The sequence below is a fragment of the Eriocheir sinensis genome, chromosome 56 (genome assembly GCF_024679095.1).
Source record: "Eriocheir sinensis breed Jianghai 21 chromosome 56, ASM2467909v1, whole genome shotgun sequence".
Classification (NCBI taxonomy): domain Eukaryota; kingdom Metazoa; phylum Arthropoda; class Malacostraca; order Decapoda; family Varunidae; genus Eriocheir; species Eriocheir sinensis.
Genome location: NC_066564.1, coordinates 5,052,456 through 5,079,698, shown reverse-complemented (window position 1 = coordinate 5,079,698; position 27,243 = coordinate 5,052,456). Strand labels below are relative to the sequence as shown.

At 42.1% G+C, this 27,243-nt stretch overlaps 1 protein-coding gene across 4 annotated transcripts; it reads right to left on the bottom strand.

Annotated features, from left to right (window-relative positions):
* Positions 1-227: 227 nt before the first annotated feature.
* On the bottom strand, positions 228-25,823 carry LOC126984192 (E3 ubiquitin-protein ligase hyd-like). 4 transcript variants are annotated; one of them, XM_050837685.1, is made up of 36 exons: positions 25,636-25,823; positions 22,286-22,486; positions 21,794-22,034; positions 21,463-21,680; positions 21,110-21,288; positions 20,720-20,925; positions 20,331-20,516; positions 20,009-20,185; positions 19,636-19,754; positions 19,332-19,487; positions 18,964-19,163; positions 18,276-18,439; positions 17,917-18,097; positions 17,604-17,758; positions 17,222-17,501; positions 16,169-17,111; positions 15,561-15,837; positions 15,150-15,305; positions 14,835-14,960; positions 14,529-14,675; positions 13,168-14,261; positions 12,635-12,963; positions 12,278-12,513; positions 11,927-12,086; positions 11,172-11,362; positions 10,027-10,248; positions 9,391-9,596; positions 8,697-8,913; positions 6,985-7,218; positions 6,341-6,577; positions 5,897-6,062; positions 5,538-5,667; positions 4,557-4,766; positions 3,026-3,173; positions 2,659-2,889; positions 228-2,338 (listed from the first exon to the last, which is right to left on the bottom strand). In XM_050837685.1, the coding sequence occupies exons 1-36, from the start codon at positions 25,695-25,697 to the stop codon at positions 2,126-2,128; spliced, it is 8,598 nt and encodes a 2,865-aa protein (XP_050693642.1). In that variant the 5' UTR covers positions 25,698-25,823; the 3' UTR covers positions 228-2,125. The 4 variants fall into 4 exon arrangements, with proteins under 4 accessions (XP_050693642.1, XP_050693640.1, XP_050693643.1 ...); XM_050837683.1 differs by having other exon boundaries at positions 5,538-5,673; positions 25,636-25,822; XM_050837686.1 differs by having other exon boundaries at positions 5,538-5,673; positions 11,927-12,077; positions 25,636-25,822.
* Positions 25,824-27,243: the final 1,420 nt, after the last annotated feature.

The window sequence follows — 27,243 nt, the reverse complement described above, 5'->3', positions numbered from 1 at the left end:
CACTCAAGCAGTAACAACAGCAGGGAATAGTTAATTTGGATGCCGGCAAACCATCCATGCCTTTTGGTACTGCATTTGCAAAGGCTATGTCCACTTTTCCTTATGCTCTTATACCTTTAGCACATACACTGGGGGAACGTGTATTCAATGTGTATGAATTTTCTGGTGTCATGACAGACGGTCCTTAGATTAGCAATTGGTGTCACTTGAGAAGTGAAACTAATTAGATCGTGCAAGTATTTATTTCATGTTACATATAATATGAAGACAATAAAACACTTCATTGTCCAAAAATGTTGCATCATATTAAGTTACACACTTGTAAAAAAAAATTTATAATGATGGTTATTTCAAAATAAATCTGGCTTCACTGTCCCCATATCATTCATCTCCCTGCACTGCATTCAACATCATTCAGATAACTGAAATGACGAATTTCAGGAATGAAGATTACATGTTGAATCCATAATGAAAGTGAGACACCAGTTTCATGGGAGAAGTTAATGAACTTAAGCAAACATGAAAAAATAACAATAACTTAAGTATGAAAAACTCATATTTTTACCGAGATGTGAATAATTAATTTATTCTTTGTACAAGTTTTGACTCGGTGAAGTACCTCACTTCAAAACACTAACAAAATTAAACTACTCTTAATGATGATGAAAATAATATAAAAAAAATTCAATTTGCAGAAGCAGATGCTAACTGAAACAAGGTCCCCTCAGATATAGTGTTCATGGGGCTTTACTTTTAAACATACACGCATACCAAAATCCAGCACCTGGATTTTAACCAGCACATTACAAATCACATCAAGTACTGGTCAACAAAACTTTATACATTCCTTCCCTTGCCACCTCTATGGAAACAAAATGCTAGAATATGCCATATCCAATAAGAAAATGATGTGAGGAGAGAAGATGAGTGAAGTAGAGTGAGAAGAGGTCAGAGAACAAAGCAGAGAAAAGGATGAGGATAAAGACACAGTAATGGATGATTCTTGCTTACATGTTACATAGTGGACATCACTTGAACACTCTAGCAGTCAAAGCAAAACAACACATGCACAGTATTTTTATTTTCCATCTGAAGGGAGAAAGAAGGGCCACTATGAAGCTTTGAAGCCAAGGTTTCTAAGAGCCACTTATAGTCCTGGCAAGGCCTTTCTTTACTTTGTGAATTTTCAAGTTGGAACTACTTAAGTTTGTTCATAAAAAATAAGTTACAAGAAAAGTAAGCCATGGGGCTACAGGTGATGGTATCAAAATTAAGCTGACATTGCTTTGAGTTTTGCATGCCATATCAGGAACTTATATCAGTCAAATGAAATAGTTTAGCTTTGAGAAACAAGTGAAATTATCAAACAACATAACCAGTTTCCAATGAATTTCAGATCTCAAAAAGTTTCCCAAAGAAACGTAAAACTGGACATGTCTTAACTTTGCTCTCTGGAGTCACTGCACTGGTGTCTCAGTATTTGTTACTTCATTATTTTTTCAGAGGAAATAACTTGCATGAATTAAAAACGATGCTCAGGAGTAACAAAAAATCCATTGAAATAAATTACTTTTGTAAATTTTTAAAAAAGAGTACTTTAGAAATGGTAGCACATTAAATTTTCACAGATATACTTTGTTTTCCTGCTGCTGGTATACTTCACTACTAGTCCATTCTCAGTTGTGGATGGCCTGATGTTTTTTCTCCAATATTTTGCAAATTGTCAATGAATGCAGATTCTTTTATTTAATAAGAATACAACCACTGGATTTTCACTATAATGAATTCAAAAGATTACGCATAAGCAACTTTCAAGTCATTAAAATACCCCCTATCATTTCTCAATTTACATCATTGTAACATTTCCCCCAAACCTGTACCTACAAGAAACGGGGTGGAAGATGAAGATGATGATAGTGATGATGACAAGGATGGTGATGATGTAAAACCTTTGCAACATGAGGACATAAAAAAAACTGCATTCCACAGACTTTGACAACACCTGAACCTATGGAGTAAGGCTTCTCTCCTAAACCATTTTCTATGTATATGAAATGTTCATATCTAATTTGGAAGTGTCACTCATTGTTCTTAACAGCTTTTATCTATCCTTTGGTCACTTCTTTCAAACAAATCCAAAATTCTTTGTCTTGATTGCAAGGAGAAGCTTTGAGCGCAGGATAGCACGAGTGGTGTACAGAGGGATGTAGAGGCGACTGATGCAAGTGTTTGCAGTGGGGAGGTGAGAGTCATCGGCAGGCCGGATGGTGACTGACGGCATGGGTTGGAAACCTTCTTCAGATGCAGGTAAGGCAGGTGAACCCGTCCAGAAATATACCTGTCAAATTAAGATCGTGAACATTACTGAACATGAAACACTTTTTTTAGTCAAAGGACACCAGAGTAATAAATAAATAAAAACATATAATCTCCCCTTCATTGTGGAGGGTTGAGGCTCAGGAAATATGGAAACATATCATCAAAGAAAGATAACTTTATGACTAATAAATTCTTGTCAAATTTTCTCAAGCAAAAAGAGCTGAAACTTAAGGCATCCCTTTGTTTTCAAAATGAGGATGGAGACCACGATTCTAGCTCTACCAAGCACTTTTTGCAGCCATAGATCTATTAAATACTATGTTATTTTCAATGACATACCAGGTCTTGTTTCTCCTGATTGGTCATTTTCTCAACAATAGACCAAAGCCAGCGCTTAAACTTATTAAGGCGATCATTAGACTCGGCACTCTCGTCATTGAAGGAAGTGTACGATATGAGAGTTGCCACGTTGATGTCTCCAACACCATTCAGGAGTAACCGCAGGTCTTCAGCTGTGAGGGAGTCCAGGGCTCCCCCAGGAATGACATCAAACACGCCATCACGCAAACTCTGTAAGAAAAAAGTGTCAGTATGTCTCTACTGCTCTACTCTAGAGAAAAATGAGGACTGAATTACAATTTTTATTTGACAAGTCAAGTTTTAAGATAAATAACACATATCAACAAAGGATGATTGTACAACTAACCTGCAGAGCCTTTTCCTGTGATTTCACCATGCGATACTCTGCATACTTGCGCACATAGTCATACACATTATTGGTGGTCACTTCAATATTGCGGCCGCCACTGATGAGCTCCACATTTGTCCCGCCCTCCTCAGGAATCACATCAATGCTGTGAACAAGTGGAGTAACATTACCTCCATGTAATATGATTATTGCAATACACAGTAAACCCTTGATATAACGTACCCCCTTATAATGGATTTTGGATACAATGGACAAAATTAGATGGTCAGAAATCCACGGGGACCGACTGAGAATAGTTTTTAAACCACCCGCTCCTGGTAACTACAAAAGCATTTGCTAGCCACCTGGCCCTCCTCCCTTTACCCGTTGTCCCATCCTTCGGTTACTGTAGTCTTTTTCAGCCCACTTGATGAAATATTTTCCTCCTTGTGGTTCCCATTCAAATGAAGAACGTATTTATACCCCAAGAAAGTCTTATGCATCAATCCAAGACGTAAATGTAATGGAAAATGGCCAAGTGTTTGTTAATGTTGGTACTGACACAGCTTATGGGGGTTGAGGGGGGCTAAGCCCCCCAGTTAGGTAAGTTATGTTATGCTATGTTTGGTTAGTTTAAATTCATTCGGCATTCGGTGTGGGGCGCAGAAATATGCAGCGCGGGACAGGTACATGGCGGCAGCGTGCGTGGTCCAACCTGCTGTCCGGTGTTGCGAGAAATACCTCCTCGCAGAAATAAATCGCTCTGTTGTCCACCATGAATGCACACTGGGGGAATACACGGCAGGAAAAACATTAATTTGCTTGGTTTTGTTCTAGTTTGTCCACTTGTGATCTTTGTGAGCGGTGAGTGAAATGTAGAAACTGTAAGCAAGTTGAACATCTCTGTCAGCGAGTTATTTTGCGATGCAGCTGCGGGCTGCGGCGGATTTACAACAGGCATTGAAAAGTCAATTATTTAATTATTTGTGACAGAAACAGTTATCAGATTATTTCATAACTACCCCCAAAAGTTTTGTCTACCAGTGCGAGATTGGTGCACTTGTAAAATTTTACCCATACCCATAACAATACAGCCCCCCACAGGGCTCTACTGCCAACCTGGCAGCCTCAGTGCCCCGCAGTCCATCACCAGGTGTGCTGGGCTGCTATGTAGACAACGTGCACACAACATACACAATAAAAAAATTAAAAAAACAATATACCTACGTTTATTAGGTTCGTCAGTTATATATATATATATATATATATATATATATATATATATATATATATATATATATATATATATATATATATATATATATATTTTTTTCGATGCTTATAATGGACTTTCGGCATTAACGGACTAAGCTCTCCCCCAATTAGTCCATTATATCGAGGGTTTATTGTAATCCATTGTATAGCTTTGTTTTGTGAAATTCTTGGGCAGTAGGTATAAACATATTCATTCTTTGTATTGCCCAATAAAATATTACATTATCTTGTTAATGGATATTGGGCACACACCATCAAGTATGCAGTGACTCACCTGAATGTCAAGTCGAGGGCTTTGAAGACATCCGTGCCGGTGTCTTTGTTCTCGGCGTCCAGCACCAGCTTGCGCAGGCTCTCATACATCACAGGGTCAAAGAAGGCCAGATCGTGGAAGCGGATTGGCCGCCCAAGAATGTACTTCAGGACGTGGCGGTTCAAGTAGATGGGGCACAACTCATTTTGCAATAAACATAACCCTAAAAGTCTGTAAGAAGAAAATACTTAATACAACTGAAATGGAATTTGTTTTCAGTACCACCAAGCTAAATTCTACAATTTATAGTTACTTATTTAACAAGGTTTGTTTTAGAAATGAGTCTGCTAAAGCGGTGTCCACACTATGGGTGACCAGGCCCGGAATCAGGCGGACTGATGAGGGGGTAAGGGGGGTGAGTGTCCACACTATAATAAGCGACAGGCGAGGTACGACTGGTGAGCAGCCCGCGCTTGTCATTCTCCGCCATGAGTGATGGGAAGGCGCAGCGCGGCAGCCCCTCTCGCTACTAATAGACAACTGGGTGTCGCGCGCTGGGTCACCCACCAAATACCTCTTGCTTGACTCTCGCTCCCGCTCCGCATAGCCCCGCCCACTTTACCATATGTGGGAGTTGTGTGGAGCCAAATACAGAATTCCGGGCCTGGTCACGCATAGTGTGGACACCACTTAAGGTATATGCTAAGCTGCATGGTGGATAAAAATCAACTATTCTGGGAAACAAGGAGAGTAACATCAGATTTCCCACAATTTACTTCTCCCAGGTTTCCCCAAGTACCCATTTATAGATCAACCCATAAGGGACGATGAACAGCTGGATGAACTGCTCCAAGCTAGGATTGAACCCAGGCCCACAGATTCATAGGAAGGTCTGCTAACCACTTCACCAAGGAGGCACTGGCAGGAATTCATGGAGGTAAGAAGGGAATTCTGACAGCAACTTTCCATCAGCGATTTAACCAAACAAAACATCACACTAACCTGCCAACATTACGGAATGCATTAAGTCTTTCTAGCCCTGGTCGACTCTGCCGAGGAGAGTAAAATCCTCTCTTTCCAGGCTGGTAGAACAGAGGAGCACTGGCATCCTCAGGCTCCTCTCCACCTTCATCTGTGTCTGGTAAAAATAATACATTTTTTTTTTGCTTTATCTAGTTATTTCAACTTCCAAATATCAACCATGAGGCTGTTAAAATATGCCACAGAACTTATAATCACAAATTAACATTGTAAACAAATAAATGCACTCTCATGAATGAAGTATGCATTATGAATATAAAACAATGATGTGCTGTTTTGGCAACATTGAGATTCCTACTCATCCCACGCAGATTCTTTACCTTGGTGTGACGGGGAATACTCTGGCGTGTGGTCTCTGCCCTGAGCAAGAATCAGGTCCACTGCTTCATCTACTTTTTGACGAAGAGCATCTTCACTAGCAGAGAGCAACAGCAACTGAGCATGTGTCAGCTCCAACAACATTCCAGTGATCTTACTCGCAAGTGACTGTAAAATGCAAGGAAACATAGGCAATGTTACTGCTTGGTATGTCACTGCTTGGTGTTGTTGGTCAGCATATGCTGGGATTGGTAGATTCAACTCTTCAGTGAAATCATGAAATTATCAACTACTTCAGCAATCAACCATCTGCATACAGCAATCATTAGTCATTTGGATCTTTAAAAAAGTTTGTTACATCGACTATTTTAGATATACAGTGTTCAAATGGTTATTGTTTTTGTAAAAAAAAAAAGGTCACTACATCAAGGAAACACATTACTCACTGGTCTCAGATTCTGAACCTTGGGGAAGAGAGCCTCCCCCAGCTGCAGTACATTGGAGGGCAGGTGTTCATTGCTTGTTCCTTCCCCCGTCATATAGAACGGCCGAGCATCAACGGAGAGAGTCTTTCGGGATTCTCTCCTCTGAAGTGACCGTGACGACGATGCTCCCTGGCGGCGGTCTCTGTCTCGTCCCTTGTACTGCCCATACAAGCTGTACCTCACCACAGACAGACCAACCTGACAAAGACAGTTGTAAGGTTAATTAAAGAAAACTAGAATAAAGTCTGCATCCCTATACTATTTATCTTTATTTGAGATCCCTCTTAAAGAACTCCACGGGAAGGAATTAAAACACTATTACTTACAGAGATAATAAACATGTGTTCCCTTACCTCATAATGCTTCATAAACTTTTCATGTAATTTTAGGAGACAAGACTTCAAGATTCCACAGAAAAATTTCCAAAATGAGCCTCAACTACAATTAAAGTATCATTTTCATTTTATTCTATCAACTGATTACACATTTATTCATATATTCAAATTAAGTGTATAATCAGGAACATAATTCATGGTACCCTACAATTATAATTTACCTTCATTCTTGCACTTCCTCACTCATAGGAACAAGGTTTTTGCACTCACCTGACAAGGCTCAAGGTTTGGAAGCTTCTCGCCTGAGAGGAGCGCCTCAGCAATGGCCGTGTAGAAGGACCGGGCCACCCCAGACCCTTCCCCGGGCTCATCTCGGAATGTTACTTTGACACGATTCACGGCCAGAGGCGGGGAAGACTGAGTCCCTCGTCTGTGGTAGTTATTATACTGTGTGTTGAGCTCCTTGAAGGTCTGAGCAATGAGTTGTCCCCTCTCACGATCAATCTGGAAACATTTTAAAAGTTTTGAAAAATTATGAAATATGAAAAAGAAAAGTACAGAAATTAGATGTATCAAATCATCTTGTTAGCCTTGATTTTATGAAAGTGTAATGCCTGACTCCAGGGAGGCATTATGAAGACAGGTTTCAGTCTTCCACTCAATTGCTTAGATGCTGAGCAAATAAATTATGGACTGATTTTTTTTTTAAGACGGTTTTGATTATAGACGGTTTTTATCTAATGCTAAATAAAAAATTTAAAAAATTGTTGGCTCCCTCCTAGCTAGTTTCCATGCCACCCACCAGGCGTCACTGGCCGCACGTGGTATGTTCCTGCTGTCCCGACAAGCTATACTCTGTTCACTAGAAGCGTGCATATGGCTCATAGCAGGGTTTTGTAACGACGCAAGTGTTAAGCTATCTGATCATAGTCCTCACTCACGGACACTGCTCATGACTGGCTGTCCAGTTGTGTGCTCAGTCACAGGCCTCTCTGGTGTTAAGGTTTTATATTACTTCCCATAGCTCACCTACACTATTTTGGTAGAGAGAAAAAGACTCGGTAATGATTGTAGAACATAACTACATTTGTCACAGCTCAGTAAAGCAAAATATAAAGAAAATATGGCGAGTATAATTGAAAGAACAACTCTGGAATGTATTCAGTTCTCTGTAGCATGAATAGCGGCGAGAATCACTGCCATGGAATGCAAGATGTTCAGTGTTTCACTTATATCACGGTTTTATCTATAATCTGTTTACACCATCATGTTCAGAATGCTTTTCTTTCTGCCAATAGGTGAGCTACGGGAAATAATACATCAGTCCGCGTGTCTGTCATTCTGACAACGTTCACGGCTACAGCTACGTTATCATCCTTCGTCATACTCATCAGCATGGCTCCTAAGCGGCCTTGCTAAAAGGGCAAGAAAAGTTTTTACCTTGGAAGAAAAGAATGATATATTAATCAAAGTAAGAGGTGGAATGAGCTATGCTGCCATTCGCGACAATGCGTTGGACATTACGTGTTGAGCCTGGGTAAGATGGCAGGGTACCAGCACGGCCGCCACAGCCAGATGGAACCATGCATCAACCAGTTCTATTTCATACTTAGTTATTCAATAAAAGTATTTTGTTTCAGTATTAAGTTGTTTCTATAACCAAACAAATTTAAATCTAAGAAATATTTCAAGTAAGTTGCTCAGAACATATAAGTGGTTGGTGGGATACAAAACAAATAAACAGGTTACATGACCTGACAAAAATCAGTATCGACGGTTTTAGGTATCGACTGGTATTTCAGGAACCCAACCCCCGTCAATAATGAGGGAGCATCGTATATGGTCTTTTTCATTACTTCCCATTCTGCCCCTGAAGGAAATACGACCAACAACAACAATCAATGCACTCTGCCTGTTAACATTACTCATCTGAAATCTAAAGAATTTCCGTGAACAAATATAATTAAAAATTCTTTACTCACCTTTGTAAGATTCATGTCCCGTTGCTGGCAGTTTCGCAGTTTCTCCATTTCTCTTCTAAATTTTGCCTCTTTTACTGGGAAGCCTCCAAGCTGGGCAATTATGGAACCTGGCTCGGCGCCAACGTCATCAATAAATACTCTTCCAAACAATTCCAATGTTAACCTCCAGCGTCCCAGAAGCAAATCTTGGGTTACTCCACTTCTCAGAAGTGTTGGTCTGAAAAATTATAGGAAATGAATAAATAGAACTCATTAAAAAAATGCAATGAACAATGATCTATCTTCCTATATCTCTGCAGTCTCATCCCTCTATAGATGACAACAGCAGGTCTTAAGTTCCCCCATTATAGCTCTCCCTCTAGGCACATTCAATCCCTTGTCTGCCAACTCTCTCCAATACTTATCCACCACATTCATCTATATCACCAGCAATCTCCCCTTCCATACTATTTCCTTCAATAATCTTCTCATAACTCTCTAAACCAATTCATCCTCCATTGCCTGCCAACTCTCTCCAATACTTACCCACCACATTCATCCACCTCCCCTGGTCTCCCCTCTGATACTATTTCCCTCAATCATCCTCTCATAACTCTCAACTCAACTTCGTTCAGTCTTATCACGTGTTATCCATTTCAGAGTACCACATTTCACCCATTCATGAACATAACACTGCTGGCTTTAGAGCACTTACTTCATCTGGTCATGTGTGGTATCAATGGTAACATTTGCAGATACATCATGGGGAGCGTGGAGACCCATTTCAGAGCCTCGGCTGCTGCGGCCATCCAGAGGGACCACCAGGAGGTCTGTGCTGCCGCGCCCACCAATGCAGCCAGGGGTGTAGGAGGTGGTGGAGGTGGAGGCCAGACTTGGTGACAGAGATGATGCTGTGCTCACCTATAATGATAATAGTCTTCAGTATCACTTTGTATTGATTATTGTGGATGTAATCCACATGATTATTCTTTTATTTAACCAACGTGACTCATATCCAAATTGAGGAAAATTGTGGTGTTTCAAAAAGGTACCCTAAATTCAGGTCTTATGCTCAATAGAAATTCTTATATTGAAGTGTAGATAATCAATTGTCCATTCTATGCAAAGTAGGAAAAATGACAAAATGTTAACATGTGCTGATGCCTGAAAGCTTGAATGAAATGGTGAACTGAACACAACAGGACCAATTTGGCTAACCATGACCATCAGCACTCAACTGATTTAAGGTGATGGTATTTGATGATTTCTACATCTATCATTTGTTTCATCATAAATATATATTTACACCAATATGCAGCAACATATAAAGACGTTAGTGAACATTCCATACCTCAGACTTGAATGCACTTGAAACAGGTGATGACCCAACTCTGACGATGACACTCTTAACACTGGCTCTGGTAGATGTGGACTCGGATGAGAAGTGTGCCGCTCCACTGCTGGTGTGGTCACTTGTACCTTCAGCAAGACTGCTTCCAGTTCGTCTTGGAGAGACAATAATCGGGGCTCTCTCTTGTGAAGTCTCCCCACTGTCTTCACTCATATCTTCATCCTAAAGGCAACATCATAACTGTCATCATCTCCACAAAATTTACTTTCCTCTTGGGTGTGCTGAGTGGGTTGACACAAGCAGAGGGGAAAGGAAGCTTCATTTGGAAAGTGTTCATTGGGAATGTGTCAGTAAGGATTAGAGCAATCACTCCAAGCAGGGTGTGAACCAATTGTAGAGGAAAAGTATGAAGTCTACTTGTTCTGTACTGATCCTGTACTGGTCCAGTAGCAAGTCAGGCATCGGTGAATCATTGCAATCTCTTACAAGAAAAATATTAAAAATCATACAAAAATTAAACTTTTAGTCATACTTATGATTCTTATGTGAAAAACTCATCTTGGGTAATGTATATTAAACTATGGTTTCATTTAACATTGGCCAAGTTTAATACAAGAAAATGGCCTTATAAGACTGAAACAATCAGTGGAAACAAACAAGTAGCCAATCATTAATAATAAAAAAAAAATAATAATAATTTAAATAAAAAAATCGATTTAAATTAAAATAATCCGATTTAAATCAAATATTGATTTTTTGTTGTTTTTTTTAAGAAAAAATCAAGATTTTTTTTTCCAACTCTGACTGAGTTAGCCATCACTTGAGAGAGCATTAAGATTTAGATTTTTTTAAACTTATTCTCTGATTCCATGAGAAAATTTTGGGTTGATCACAAATTAATCAATGGTATTTGGGGTGAAAAATAATTATAATTTTGTAATTCAGTATTTTGTTATTTGCATCAACTGTATTATGTAATCTTGAAGAAAAATAACTCCAGTATAAAAAAATATGCCAAGGACCTCAACTTTGGATATATTTATCATAACATTACCAAACATAACACATTAACAGAATGTGGACTTCCTTAAGAAAAGTTGAAAACAGGCAGATCCCTCGAGTGAGAAAAAAAAATGCTTTCATACCTTGAGGTCTCTCATATGCCCACTTGAATAGACAGAGAGGTCAGTTGGTTGATGATCGACTGGCCGCACAGACCCCAACATGTGGGCATAAGACTGTGGCGGTGTGGGTGGATAGGGGCCCACCATGTGCAAGTTCTCCAACACACCGAGGCGAGAGAGTGGGGTGTCCAAGGGAGTTCTGGTTTCATTGCCTGATATATAGAATGGTTAGAGAAAATTGGAATGAGTATTGGTGCGCCATAATAGATGTAACATTTATATTTCATTAAAGAATTTATTATACCAAATTAAAACAAATATATAATCTTAAAAATTAAAACACTCAATTAAAGTTACAAAGAATTGAGACTTGCTCTGCTATTTTATCGCTTCACTTTCACGGTCACGGGCAGGATCTCTTCATGGAGACCCATTCCTCAAACTGTATTTCCTTTACTTATGACCCTAACTATTTTCCCATCCCATGCTACTCATTTACCTGATTCACCAGAACCAATGCCTCTTCCATCACACCACCATTTTTCAATACACACACTCAAACTGTTTCATACTGATCTTGACATACCATTGTCATGATTGCCATTATCAAAATTATTGACTTGTTTCCTAGATATGTAAAGGAGGAGGAGACTAGAAGTAGAGATAATCACATTGAGTAGAGGAATCATCACCCTGTGATGTGGGTTTGAGTACACATTCTCACATCTTGGCAATTCCCAATTAATTGTAATACACATCAATGAATAAAATCCCACCAGCATTGTGCGTGTGTGCGCGTGGAATGCCAAACAGTTCCTCCCGACGGGCGTTGGGCTGCAGCAGGTGTGGCTTGTCAGCAAGAGGCAAGGCCTCCTGCAGGCTGGTACTAAAGACATCTGCACCTAGAGATCCCAGACACAAAGTAGACTGGGATCTCTGAAATGATATATCATTATTACATTTAAAATATTTTATTCACACAAATATATACAGGGTGAGGAAGTGACTGCAGCTAGGTGATATGTAGAAAATATTACTTTCTGATATTCTGCAGTAATTAATTTTCCAACAAACAATGTCCCTTATTAATAATGGTAATAATTAGCATACAGCCATCTGTCACTCACCTGGAAGAAGGTGTGTTTCCTCCCCCTTGAGTTGGAAAGATTGGAGTCCTCATCAGTGGACTCACTGTCCCCAGCAGAAGGAGTGATGGAGGGCAGATCGTCTATGTCATCTTCATTTTCATTTTCATCGCGCTCCCAAGAGAAGCCAGTGCACTCTGCACCCCCAGAATCAATGTGGGCGTTGCTGTCGCTCTCACAGCACCGAAGGTAACTGATCAGGGCATCAAACACGTAGGCTGGAGAGAAGATTAAACAATAAATAGCTGAAAAAGGTAGAGATACAGAAATAGAATTAGCAACATTAAAGTATAACTCAGTATATAAACTTCCAAACTGGGTAACAGAACTTAATATCACCTATATGCTTCAATGACCCAACATCTATGTCTGGTAATGTATCACAATGTTCATTTTTATGGGCTCTCAGGAGAGAGACAACATATGAAAGGGTATCTCTTCTGGCATTCTGAGGGTCTGCAGTGCTGGCTGCAGCTCGTGCTCCCCTTCTTGCACTCTGGTATCTGGACAGTGGCCCCGTCAGAGGGTCTCTAATAAACAGTCCTGTTCGCCCAGCACTGCGCTCCCGGGGCCGAGCGGCCGGGATTCCTGTCGGTGCTGATGCTGTTGTGGATGAGCTTGCACTGCCACCGCTGCCCTCAATGAGCTGGTTCAATTCACGGCCAAACCTACAAGAAAGTTTTCATTATCTTAGCTCAAAAATCAGGATTGTCGTAACAAATTTCATTCAAAGTTTTAATGGTATATATTATTATCGCACCTTGAAAATCACTTGCTGCCATATTAAAATGAATCCCAAATTTTTAAAGCATATAAACAATATATTCATAAGTACAATAATTTTCCATCTATCCTGTTGACTGAATACTCACCTCAATTGAGATTCAGTCGAGTCCATCAAACTTAACAACCAATCCCATGTGGGCTGGAGCCTGGCATCCACCTGCTTGATGAGAGCGGAGATGATGGTGGGGGTCAAGCAGATCTGATTGGCCGTGGTGCTGCTTCCACTGCTGCCAGGGATGCCTCCTCCTCCCCCTGGTGTTCTTGAGGTCAGGACTCCATCCCTCACAAGGTCACAGGCCAGACCAAGGAGTGAGCTCATCTGCCTTACAACAATGGTGAAGGCTCTGGCCAGGGTGTTGTTGGTGGTGGCCAAGCTGACGGGCTCATGCGAGGATGGGGTAACTGAGGAGCTTGATGTTGGGCCATGCCTTAATGAGGTGGGATCAATGTATATCAGTCCACTGGAGGTTGTACTTGTGGACCCTGTTGCTGTTGGCCCCCCAGTGGTCCCTCCTGAGCGTGAGCTGTTGTCTCGTGGGTTTCTCACTGCCCACTGGAGGTTATGGGGAGCAATATTGCGTGCAGTAGACGAAGTGTTTCCCCTCCTCTCCAACTGTTCATCAGAGAAAAGTTCCGCAGAATCAAACTCATCAGTCTCTGCTGCCTCACTTTCGTCATCCTCGTCCTCCCCAGGTGATGATTCCCCAGAGTCATCCTCACCATCACTTCCGGCTGTTGCCCCAGTCTGAACAGATCTCTGAGCAGAGGTGTTGTCCACAGCAGATTGGTTATCATCACTGTCACTGTCTGATTCTGCCAAGAGATCCAGCTCCATGTCTGACTCTCCTCCCTCCACCTCAGCCCCACCATCACCTTCCTGTTCAGAGCGTTCATTGGCATCATCCCTCTCACTGCCGCCTTCATTGTCGTGATCGTCCACCTGGGGTGGGAGGATGTGGTCTGTTCGGCTCCTTCGTGACCTTGATGCAGGGGCCGGGCCAGGTCGAGACATGCTGGGAGCCACCTCTTCTTCACCGCCTTCCTCCACTTCTTCTCCACCTCCACCACTCATACTGGCACTCCCTCCCCGGCTGCTGCTGGTGGAGGCTGTGGGCTGCTCCATGTTGCCTCCACCAAAGCGATGGTGATACCTTTGCAAGGGCTCCACCTCAAACATCTCCTGTGTAGAGAAGATAACATAAATATTGCTATCAACACCCCATGAGTGAGGTGAGGTAGGAAACTATTACTAAACACAGTGCAATAGGTTGAGCTGGAAGAACACATACGGTATAGTTACTTTAAGTCACAAAGTATGAAATGCCGATACACCTAAGATACAGAGAATTATGGTGAAAGAATACAGAATAAATTGGAAAAATTACCTAATGAAATGGCTCACATAACATTAAATTGAAGTAAATACAAGCAACAAATCTCTACTAACCTTACACCCATGGTTGGCATCCACATGGGTTGAGGTGAGAGGGAATGGGGCCGTTGGCTTGACGTAGTTGAGGCGGACAGGAAGCATGAGAGCATCGGCAGCATCACACAGTTCTGTCACTGCTACAGGAATCAGTGACTCAAAGACCTGAAAGACAAATCAAAGTTAGATGTATATTGCTCCTTGCACAATCATTCACCATGCAACAAATTTCCTAGGCATAGAATGTGACTGTATAGAGAGGGTTTCCTATCAGAATAAAGGGCATTAGACTTTACCAGAGATACACAATGTTTCAAAACTTACTTTGATACATTTGGCCAGTGGTTGTGTGTAGGAGCTTCCTGGCTTCTTCTTCCCAACATTAGGAATCATCTCAATGGCCAAGATCACAAAGATCCGCACCACTGAAGCAATGAACCTTCGAGCCACCTGTGGGGAACAAGAATTTTCATTTAAAGACTTGAGAGGATTATCATTACCTCTCTAAAAATGGTTGATACAAGTTTTAAGACAAAGAAAAGAGATCTTGGTGGAAAATACGGATATACAGCAACTCTTGTCAAATTTGAATTTTCTGTAACCACCCATTGAGACCCCACAGTGATAAAAATAGTATACCTTTTCTGCTTCCTGTTTGCGTCCAGGAACCGAATCATTGTGAAGCTCCCTGATGAGTGTGTTGATGAGGGCCGTGACCATGGTGTCTGCGATCATCTTGCGCTCATCATCATCACTGTTGATCAGCTGCTTTAGTTTGAGATTACGATGCTCAACCTGTAATGAAGCAAAATAAAGAATCAAAATACAACAAAATACAGAGCGAGAAGTTAAAATTTATTGGTGTATGACAAATAACTGAACTATTACATATTTATTTTTATTTTTTCTTAGTCTTCCTTCATATCACAGTCCACTCTTATAAAGTTACTGTTGACCATCCATATATATATATATAGAGGATATGAGACAAACACTCCTCAATCAATGTTCATGTCATCTTCTGAAAACCATGGGTAAGAATTCCCTTACCTGAGTTGCCAACTTCACAAGCAGGCAGTAGGTAAATTTGTCTAGGTGAGTAGTGTGGCCTTGGTACTGCATGAAGTTGATTTCGTCTGTGGATGCACCCGACGGAGGGACCTCCTCCTTGTGGCCTGTCATGATCATGGCCCTCACTGCAGCCCAGTCATTCAGCAGACGCTCCAGAGCTCGACGGCTAAACTTGGGAGGCTCCAGATCGTGATCAGGGACTTCCATGGTGACCTCTGACAAGGTGTTTTTCCGTGTTGAAGATGTTGAGCGACTCCTGGAATAAAGAGACAGAGTGTTATACATACTTCACAAGATGGCAGTGGATGCTTCTCTTGTGTGCTTATCCCTGTCCAGCAAACTGAAATCTCTATCAAATACTTATTGAATGTCAATCCCCTAAGCTTGCTTGTAAACAATAAGAAAGTTTCATGAATACAAAGGGAATACAAGAAAATATTACAGGCCAAGGAAAAAGATGTGCTTCATTGATTAAGTAAATTAGTGAAAATAATGTTTCTGAGAAGTGCATTTTTGTTGTTTAGAGGTAGTCTGGATGACAGATGAGGCTCTAAGCATAAATCTAACAAAAATCAATAATAATTTACCTAGACCACTGCTTCTGTTCTGTCACTTGACGTCCAACTGTTTGTACAAGGAACAAGAGAAGATTTTCTCCACGTCCATTGGCAATATTAACAAGATCAGTTTCTGTTATTAAGCGGGACAAAAGTTCAAAGCGTGCAGTCTGATGCCCAGATTTAAGTGCTTTACATTTACATTTTTCCCAACAGTCACAGTACGCTGTAGGTGAAGTTTTCTTAAGCTTACAGTCATGACCTTTATGACAAACTCTTGCACATTCTGTACAACAGCATAGGGAACCAATCAATCCACAAGTTCTGCACTCAAATATGTCTTGATTAATATGCTCAGCTCCTGTCCAAGTGAAGGAACAAGTGTCATTATAGCACAGCACATGGAGAGGAGAGTCATCAGGGTTACTGCCCCGGGGAAAGATCATTTGAGTAAAGGCTCGCCGAACACCCTCCGAGTCAAGGGCACTCTCGAGGGCCACCCGGTGAATGACATCAAAGAGTATGAGTGCTGCCTGATAAGCTCGTCCAGACACTGCTAGCATGAAAGGAGTGAACCCATTGGAGTCTTTAGCAATCAGCAAACTTCTCAAGTGTGGGGCCAATGAAGGACTGTCACAAATAGTACGTAAAATGGTTAAGGAGAATGATTTTCTCTCTGTGGGGTCTGAAGTTCCTAAACTTGGCATACTAGGTCCAGGTGTAGTTTTGGATGAAGAAGGGGTGATGAGGTCATCATCAGGCCCGGCACCACTAGCAGTGTCACTCAGAGTATCAGAGGAGCTTGGTGGCCAGGCAAAACTGCCTAAGATTGGGTCTTTCTCCAATACAGATTCTCCTTCACTTTCCTTGCTGGTAACAGGGCAGCAGGTAGATATGCAAGCATGGAGGATATTACGATTACCATCACATTTTTCTTCCACTATTCCTTCAGAAGTGAGATTGGACATGCCATCTGAAAAATAAAGTAAATCATCAGAATATATTTTCATTCTTTCTCATTTCTTATCCAATTCAGTGTCACCAGTCTTAATTAATGCACTATCTTCAGGAGATATTTCTTACCTGGAGTGTCATTTTCAAGGAGAGACAAGACTTGTCGCACGCCCTCTGGATCACAGCGAAGAATCTTGGGCATCAGAGTTTGAGTTTTGAGTGCAAGGACGAGTATTGCCACATGATTCTTCTGGTGAGCACCAGCGCCGTGTAGGAAGTGAGTCGCCACACCAAGGCAGGACACTGGGGGGAGGTCTGGCCAGTGAGGGTCTTTGATGGACTCCACACAGTCTTTACTCAGAGGGTAGATGGTACTGTTCCCATCCCGCAGAACACCTACATTCTCACTCTGAAAGGAAAATTCTCACACATGTAAATCTTAATTCAAACAAACATGTATAATGAATAAATAAAATCTTAATTGTGAAAATCATATAGTGTTGATGCTCACCTCGCCTGTTATTGTGAGTGAGATACCTGAAGGATCTGACCCCATAAATGCTGTGCTGTCGGTGGGGAACATGCACTCCTGCTCAGCCTTTCCAGAACTCAAATTGTATATGGCATAGGTCAAGCGATTGTTGTTCTTCACGATGGCATGGATTCCTGTAAAAAAAAATTACACTGTGATCATAAAATATAAAAGAATCTACTTAGTAACCAGCTGTGTCAGGCTATCAACAACAAAAGTGTCTATCACTTATGACTGATCATTTCATATTCTTTCTGGTATTATCTGCCCAAATAAAGCAGAAAAGTAATACCTCTGCCATCCACAGCCACGGTGAGGATCTGGCCCTGCTCTGAGACGGGGATCCTCTTGGGTGTCTTCTGGTAGCAGTCCGGCACACGAGGGTTTCCTCCTGCACGGATGACCTGCAGCTGATCGCGGTGGATCACACGCAGGTTGCCTTTGCCTTCCTTGGTCTGAGGCACAACAACAACCTGGGACAAAAAATGGCCAGGATTAGTATGGGATGCCTTCCATGGGCAGATGCTCATTTTTGTTCACACATCCCTACCAGGCATCAGAGACAGTTAGGTCAAGGTTGAGATCAGTGATATATAAAAAGAAAATAGGGTGAGGGAGCCTCACTGATATATATATCAATAAAATAAATACCTGATTTCCATCCACAGCAAGAACCTCTCCTATCGGTACTGGTCTTGTGTCTTCAACAAAAATAACGTCTCGCAATAGCCATTCTTCCTCGTCAAAGCGCTCCATTTCATCTCGGGGAGCAGGTCTCTTTCCGCGCTTGTAGGATGCAGGAGAGGTGATGGAGCCTGTAGAGATGAATATATATACAAGATCAGAAACAGAATTCTTTGCTAGGACATACAAAATGAGCAATGTGACAGGCAATGAAAATTCTTTACTAACTTACAAGATGAGGTATTCAAACGCTTAAGCAAGGAATAAAATTGCTGGAGAAACTACAGTGGGGAATCACAGCTTTTATATATTTTGTTTAATGACTTATTTCTTTGAGGGGAGTAGACTATACCAATAAATCATCAATTCAGTTGTCTGTAAGGCTTCTGCCCCAATTGTGTAGACTAAAAAGTTGGCCCCAGGTAGTTAATTAAAATGTATCAATGGTCTGGTAGAGTCTTTGGTAATGTAAATAGATTGCAAATACCATTTCTGAGGTGTAGGTTGGGTCAGGATTTGGGGGCTACAGATATTCATGAATTTTAGACTTTTCAGGGGTCCTGCAATCTTAATCCCCAAGAATTAGGAGGGGTGATTGTATATATATGGTAAATCATACATATCAACTAGTTTTAATTAAGCCTCTAATACTAACCTGTGTCTGAGCAGGTGCTGGAGGCCGGGGAGGGGGGTGGGGGCATGTCCAGCTTATCAGAAGTTTCTTTGCTGTCTCCACATTTTAGAGCTTTAGCTGCTGATCCCAAAACCTCAGATGCCAGACTCTTCTTTTCTCCACCCCCACTGCTGCCACTGGTGTTGCTGCTGCTGCTGCTGCCACTGCCACTGTTTGACAAACTGTAAAGCCAAGATGTTTATGAAAGTGGAAAGCAAGAGAAAGTAGATAGGATAAGTTATGAGAGAGTAAAGGAGATGAGTATTTTGGGAGCATGACAGGCAACACCAATAAGGCTACAGGCCAAAGGATGAATATTGAAGTAATTGCTGTCTTCCTCCCACCCTCACCTCTGAGACGATGATGAACCACCACTGCCTGACTGGTAGCCAGATGATGCACTGTTGTTAGAGTTGGAGGAGCCACTCCCACCACTCCCACTGTTGTTGCTTCCTCCCCCTCCACTCGAGCCACTCATCACCCCGCCAGGAGGGAGAATCTTGAACCTTGATGGGGAAAAAAAAAAAAAAAAAAAAAGTCAAAGAGAGCATATTTCAATAACTTTGGGGAACAAGTCTGTAAAAAATATGAAAAACTAAACACTATCTAAATATTAAAGTTGGTATTCCACAAAGGTTTCATGCGGAAAATTACCTGCAGGTGTCGCCAAGGTTCCATGCGGCATTGATCAACTGCCCAATTTTAGGAACACCCCCGGAGGTGGAGAAGGCAAGGGCACCAGGGTGGTACATGGGTGAGGATCGCATGCCAATCTGAATTGAAATAATTATTGTTATAACCATCTCACTCCCTAAGTATTTACATTCAATCACTTCTTCCATATTCTAATACCCCAACCAGATCTTACACTGTCATGCTCTCTGCAAAAACTCTGTACAGCTTTGCAAAATCAATGGTTTGTTCTATTGCCCTTTCAAACACCATTACCTTCTCTGGCTACCAATGAGTGATATAACATGGAACACACTACTTTTATATATTAGTAGATATATATAACAACACTAACCTGAACTCCCTCTGTGATATCTGAGCGCTGCTTGCGACTCTTGCTGCGAAACTTTTCCCAGAGTTTCTTACGCTGGTTGAACGGCAAGACTCCCCACCAGTAGAGCGCGCCAGACTCGCACCAGGCACAGGTGTACAGTTGACATGTGTGAAGGGATAAGATGCGCTCATTCTGTAACTGTACCATAGTAGAAAGCAAATCACAAATTTTCATTAATATCAATGGCGTGCAAAACTATAAATATGAATATCTCAATAACAAACAACAGAATAAAATTAATCAACAAACTATGGGACAATGAGCTGTACAAGATAGTACTTGCCTCAGGAAAAGATTGGGCTGGCTGCTCCAGTTTGGTGGCCACATCAGCGAGAGTCTCATCAAGCCAAGTAGCAACCCGGCCTGACTCTGTAGCCACACTGCACCTCACTCCTGCAGCACTGATGGCCACCACCCTCTCTCCTGACAACCCCAGAGGAACAGCCTTGGGATGGTGCACATTTGGCAGCTGTGTTTAGGAAAATAAATGTGATGAGTTCATAAAATTCAATGCCCTGATCTCAAAGCTGAAACTGGTAAAGTGATAACTACAAGAAATTATACAAATACATTCACAGCCTTTATACCCCAAAGTAATATCACCTCTGCTAACACTAGTTTAGCTCAATTGCCTTCAGTCCAATGTCATTTGTAAAATGTTCCACTACATACCTCAGGATGGACGTAGGGGTCCTTGTCAGCCCAGCGCCACTGGTAGAGCTGTCCTGTAGTGGATACAGCCACCAGTTCTGAGTGAAGCGCTGCAATGTGGGAGAACCGAAGAGGACTCAGATTCCCTTGTCTCTCTGGCCAGTACTGGAGGTTGTCAGCAACGTCAATGGCATCCGGTAAGAGGGAATCCTTCTTTTTCCCGGTCTCTGTTCCGATAGAAAAAAATTAATTATTCACTAAACATAATCACGTCACAAACTTACTTTCTGCATTATAATAAAGTAGGAGGTCTAAAACAATTAATATTCACATGACAAACCATTTACTTGAAGCATAGGCAAAATCAATGAGAAAACTTTTACAGCTTCTTACCCAGCAAAAACAACAAACCTGAGTGGGGCTGTGCAACTCGAACAGAAAGCAGTGCATTGGAGAGCCACTTGCGGGGCCCTGAGTAGTGACGGTCCCGCCATCTCAGCTCCCGGTCAGCTCGGTGCTCTGACCCCGTGGACCCGGCAGAGCCCTCACGGTCACGTTCTCCTGCTCGGCCTCGGCTCCCCCCAGACCGACTGTCAAGAAGGGTTTTCAACATCTAATTACAAGTATGAAACGTGTGGTTTTCTAAATTAAAATGATCAGAATACTTTTCACCATATGGAGTGGACAGTGAAGTTAAAAATAGCCTCAGGATCATGAAATTATACACTTGCACCTTCTCTGAGCAACATTATACACTGGCTTACCTGCGCACTGAGGAGTAGCCAAACATGTCATCAGAAAACATAGCATCAGCATCTATTATCACAGAGGGATGGTCAGCAGCCACAGATATCCCAGCATCCAGGAGAGAGATGAGGTCTTCTGGTACGTAGGAGTCACCGCTCTCCTCTGGTTCTTCAACATCTTCATCGTCTCTCGACAAAAGGTTGTTTACTGCCAAGTTGACGTCAAGATTGGTTCTCTGTTGGGAAGAGAGCACGTTTAAGACAACTTACTTCGTAAATAATGTTTTAGAAATCATTACACATAATAAAGTTTGTCAGATCTCAATTAAATCCAGCTGTTAAACTCTACCTGAAGCTCTCTGATGATAAGGTTACGGCTCCTTCCTTGCAATACAACTTGTGCCTGGGAAATGAGTTCTTCAGGAACATACTGTGCCGGCAACATGGGCCGAGATGACCCCATGATTACTCCAGCTCCCCGCCCCCTTACACCTCCTGACCCAGACGTGGTGCGAACAATCCGTCGGCCTCCAGTGGACATGCGTGCTGTCAGCTTGGTGCTGCTTTGAGTACTGCCCTTGTTGCAGTTCCTGACATTCGTAAAATAAAAGTAGAACAATTACACCAACACAGAAGAAAAGATATTATGATTTATTCCTTCAATATTAATTATGAATCAAATCAAATGTAATTACCTTGTAATCAATCACTGATATTACAATAAGCAGTTCTGTTCAAGTTTGTCATCTTTAATTCATCAAAATCTTTGCAACCAACAGAAATTGGCAGTCTCTCATTCATGTGGTGCTGGGAACATATTCTAAGAGCATGGTAACCTTACCCTTGTTTTTGATCTGCTTTATTAAGATCAAGAGCATCTGTGTTGATGGAGAAGACCAATCGAGCCACACGCCCATCTTCAGTGAGTACTGCTATGTGTGATGGACCAATAGCAACCTGCCGGATGTTCTCTCGCAGCCCTGCCACTGCACTCACTCCAACACCTCCGGACCAATTCAGCCGAAGGCCCAATTCTCTGAGTCTGCAGGGAAATCATACTTATAGTGTCTAACTCAGCTCCAGCATCCACATGTGCATAACTTATCCATAAAGGATGTGGAAGTCTTCAATATTTCCGTACTTGAAGTATTTGAAATAAAAACAGGATCACACTTGGATGGTGTGGTGTGCTTGATGAAGAAAATTATAGAAACAGGTTGTGGGAAGGAGTGGTTTGAACAGAAAACTAAAAAAGGAGAAAAAGATGTGCAATAATTGTCTCCCCAAGAGAGTGGATGGGCATGGACAGCATGGGTAAGGCAGAGGCAATAAATAAGTTTAAAGTAGGAAAGACCCCTCACAAATATGGACAGACAGGTTAAATTTCAGTGATCTTCATACAATAGTCCCAAAATATTTCCATTAACTTTTTACACCTAAGGCACTTTAAAGTTCCATTAAAGTCACTCCCCGAGACCCTTCACTTACAATACATCTTAGTAACATGACACTATTGACCTTGAAAAAGTTAATCTTTTGGAACTCAGCCCAATCCTGTGGTACTTGCAATTCTGCCCCTTGATGAGATTTCTCGCAAAATACAATTGGCCTAACTTGCCAGCCACTCAAGTTAAAGTATTTCCATGTGAAACTGGCCAGCGGCGACTGCGGGGTCAGCCCCGCCCTGCACCTTGCCACACACTCTCAACACCTTTCGCTTCCTCTTATATGTCAGCTATTTACTACCTTTAAATGAATTTAATTAAATTGTATAATCCAATAAGGTCATATAGTGTTAAGATTGTTATGTTTTTAGGATAATAACAAAGATTTTGTATAAATACTATGACACTTGACAACATTGTATTCGTGTCGTGGTATATATATATATATATATATATATATATATATATATATATATATATATATATATATATATATTTATCATCCTAAAACTGAAACAATCTTAACACTATATGACCTTGTTGGATTATTCAATTATTTTATTTAATTCACTTAAAGGTAGTACATAGCTGACATATGAGAGGAAGCGAGAGGTGTTGAGAGTGTGTGGCAAGGTGCGGGGCGGGGCTGACCCCGCAGCCACCACCACCCCACCGGCCAGTTTCACATGGAAATACTATAGCTAAAATTTTTGGTGTTGTCAGATTAGTCTTGGTCAGTATCAGGTTTATGCCAATCTAGTGAGCAGCAGCAAGGTTTAGTGTTCTTTCATAATTGTACCATTCATGATATATGGCATAAAACACTGTTGACCACTGGCTCGTGTCAACAGGATCTTTCCAATCAAATAATATACAGTATGGAACAACATGCCTTGAAGTGCCTTCATGACATCGAGGTCAGCATGCCAAGTTAAAAATCAGCGGGCCTGGATTTAAATCCCAGCCCGGGCAGTTGGCATGCACCCCACCCAGCTGTTCATTCTCACTTTCAGGCAGGTCGATAAATGAGTACCTGGGACAAACCTGGGGAAGGTAAACTATGGTAACCCAGACGTTGCATTTCCCCTGAGTCCCAGGGTAATGTGTTCTTAACCCCTAAAGGACCGGGGGTGGCCATATTTTCGGTACCGCTGGGACTGGCCTTCCCGCGCTAAACACGGAAATTGACTGTATTCACACACTCTCTATGCTTAACCTACATTGAACGAGTGAATAAGATAGATTTTGTACTAACCACCAAGTCTTTCTCTTTCTAAAGACGCCATCCAGAAGTCTCTACGTGCCGTGGTTACGGAGAAACAGTGAGTAGAATAGGATAGACTTTTTGGGGTGAGCGCGCTTGTTATAACCACCTCCAGCCCTTTCCTGATAAAGCGGTTATAGCCGCCTCCGGTCCTTTAGGGGTTAACCACCGCAGGCTCAAGGGCCAATGAGGGAGATGAGCACCAAGGCCATGTACAGCTATAATGTATGCCCGTAACTTTATCTTTATATGCCTTGACACCTCGGTCTTTCTTCCACGTATATGTCCTTACATTGTGTTCAGAGACTTGAAATATGAGGGAAAAATGAGTAAATTCTACAGATATGGCTATTTTCATTTATATCTGGATTAATGGAAAGATCAGCATTACTTGCACATTCTTTTCATTCATTTAGACTTGGAAAGGTGTGCAACTGATAATTAGAGCTTTCTTGAGTGGCTTGGAATATTAGAAAAATTAGCAGAAACCTACTCTAATGAACCAACGAGTAGCTAATTAATATGGCAGAGCTGGCTACCAACTAACCCACACCCTGTTATGTCATGAACCTAATGAATAGTTAGATATTATTGTTAAAATGGCAACTTATGACCTCTACAATAATAACCTAGCACTGCTGGGTTGTTAAAATTTCAGAAACAAGTCATTTGCCAAAGAAACAGCTAACATTGATGAATAGCACTTAGAAATATATTGTGAAAAACTGTCATCCATCAGAGGGATATGGGTGTAATTCTGGAGTAGTGCCTGATGTAAGTAATGAGGCTCCAGCATGCACAAAACTGGACTGGAGGACGAGTTATTGGGCATCAGATATTACATTGTTAGAGATACATGATGTTTAACACTACCTAATATGCCACGGGGTCTCTGAAATACCAAGGCTTTCTTTGGTGAAAACGTTTCTGGCTACAGATGCCTCAACCAGTGTGGCTTAGCATTGTATTCTGAGGAGCCTGTCCATGTGTTGCTGGGGCCCTGATTGCTGTTTCCTCCATTATTCATTACTACCTGAATCCTCCATTACTCATTATTTGATTTATATCCTAATTCGTCATTCCCGGGAGTCCCGTCAGAGGGTTGTTGCTTGGGCGTCCCCTCCATTAGCAATTATCCATTTCTACCTCTCTCTGGGTTTCGTGAGGGATTTTGCACCAGGGATGGAAAGAGTGAGTCCCAAGAGTGGCAAAAAACATTTCTCCTCGCCGTAAAATAGCAAAAGATGGCGATCAAAACATGCGGGTCACATCTGCTGGGTACGGGGAGGCGGCTCAGGGGGGAACCGCATTATACCCCGGGTTTTGAAAAGCTTTTAGCACCAGGGATGAAAGGGAGTGGCGAAAAGCTTTCACCCTCGCCGTAAAATAGCAAAAGATGGCGATCAAAACATGCGGGTCACATCTGCTGGGTACGGGGAGGAGGCTCAGAAAGGGAAGGACCGCATGTTTCCCGGCTCTTACCTCTCATTTAGCTGGTCCTCGGTGCCCGGCAGGGGGTGGATGACGCAGTGTAGCGACGTCATCTCGTATCCAGAAGTTTGTCCACACTAAGAGGCCCTGAGACGGAAAACAAGAGCAAAACACCCGAAGAGTCAGCCTCGGCCTCAGCCCTGAGCCGCCATGTTGTCCCAAGGCCCTGCAGCCCCTCTCACGGACCTGTTTAAATCGGTGATGCTCGCTAATCCATGCACGAGGCTTTGTTCTCACTCAGAAAAATACTGCAAATAATTATCTGTTAGGTTTGGCTCGTACACCGCGTAAGGGTAATGACGGTATAGATGGCGCTGCCTCTGAATTAATTACCAAAGGGTTCGTCTGCAAGTGTTTTGACATGCACACCGCCTTGGAAGTTCTACAAAAACGTTTGATAAACTATGCCGTGATGGTGCAGATTTTCCATATCCGATCGAGAGGGAAAAACACACTGAATTTGACGTGATCGGCCACCACCAGCGTAGCCTCAGGGGCGGCATTCTGAGACGCTTCCACCTCTCGCATCAACTATCTCCAAAGGCAAAAAAAGGAGATCAATCGGGCTCCCATGAGTGTTTTTTTAGGTTCACGGTACAGAGGAAGGGTTAAACTACCACCAGAGTCATAAAACTAAACCTGGAAATGCTATAAACTCCTACGACAGCGTTGTCAAATATGTGTGCCGAGGAGCTGAAATGTTTAGTATGTTCGTAGTGTGTTTTGTATGCTCTTCCTGGGAACAAGTCTGCCACGGCGCGATACTTCCCCTCATAGGACTCAATACATATAGACATCATGTTTTTTGTATGATAAAATAAGAGGCACCCAAGTAAACTAACTTAAAGTGGCGTTCCCACACGTTATAGCACGATTCTTTTTTTTCTTCATTTCTACAGCAGTCCACGCCCCGGCACCCTGCGGCAGTATTCAAGATGCGGTTTCTTTTTGTTTGTTTTCAATATTTCAAAGGCGAAGTATCTCTGATGTGTGTGGAGGGTACGTTACAACTTCATAATCACACTCTCTCTGTCCTGCCTGGGGGTTGGGATGGCATGTTCCTCCCTTCTCCCTTGTTGTTTACCTGCAACAATAAACTATCAATCAATCAATCACTACGAGGGCGCCGAGGTCTCTCCTGAGGGGTCTGAGTAAATTATATAAGGCTGTGGAGTGGAGGGGCCGGGAGAGGCGGTGGCGACCCTATAAAGGAGTCAGAGGGGGGATGAGTAGGAGGAATATGCCCAGAATCGTTCAGGGTGGAGTTCTTACAGAGTTTGAGCGAAGAGATACACAAATAATCAGCACTTACAGCCACTGCTTACACGACGAATGGCCCGAAGAGAGACTGCAGCTCCCGGTGACCTATCAACACATGCAGTGACGTGAAGTTGCGAGCGTACGTCAATGATGCTCACGCTCATCTCCGACACACTGCCCTTGACCCCGTGGTGGGAAATAACCCCCGGACAGGTGACATCCGAGTTAGCACAGTTTACCTTCCCCTTGTTTCCCTAGGCACCCAATAGTCGGCCGCTCTGAAAGGGAAGATGAACAGTTGTGTGGGCTGCCTGCCGGTGCCGGGATTCGAACCAAGGC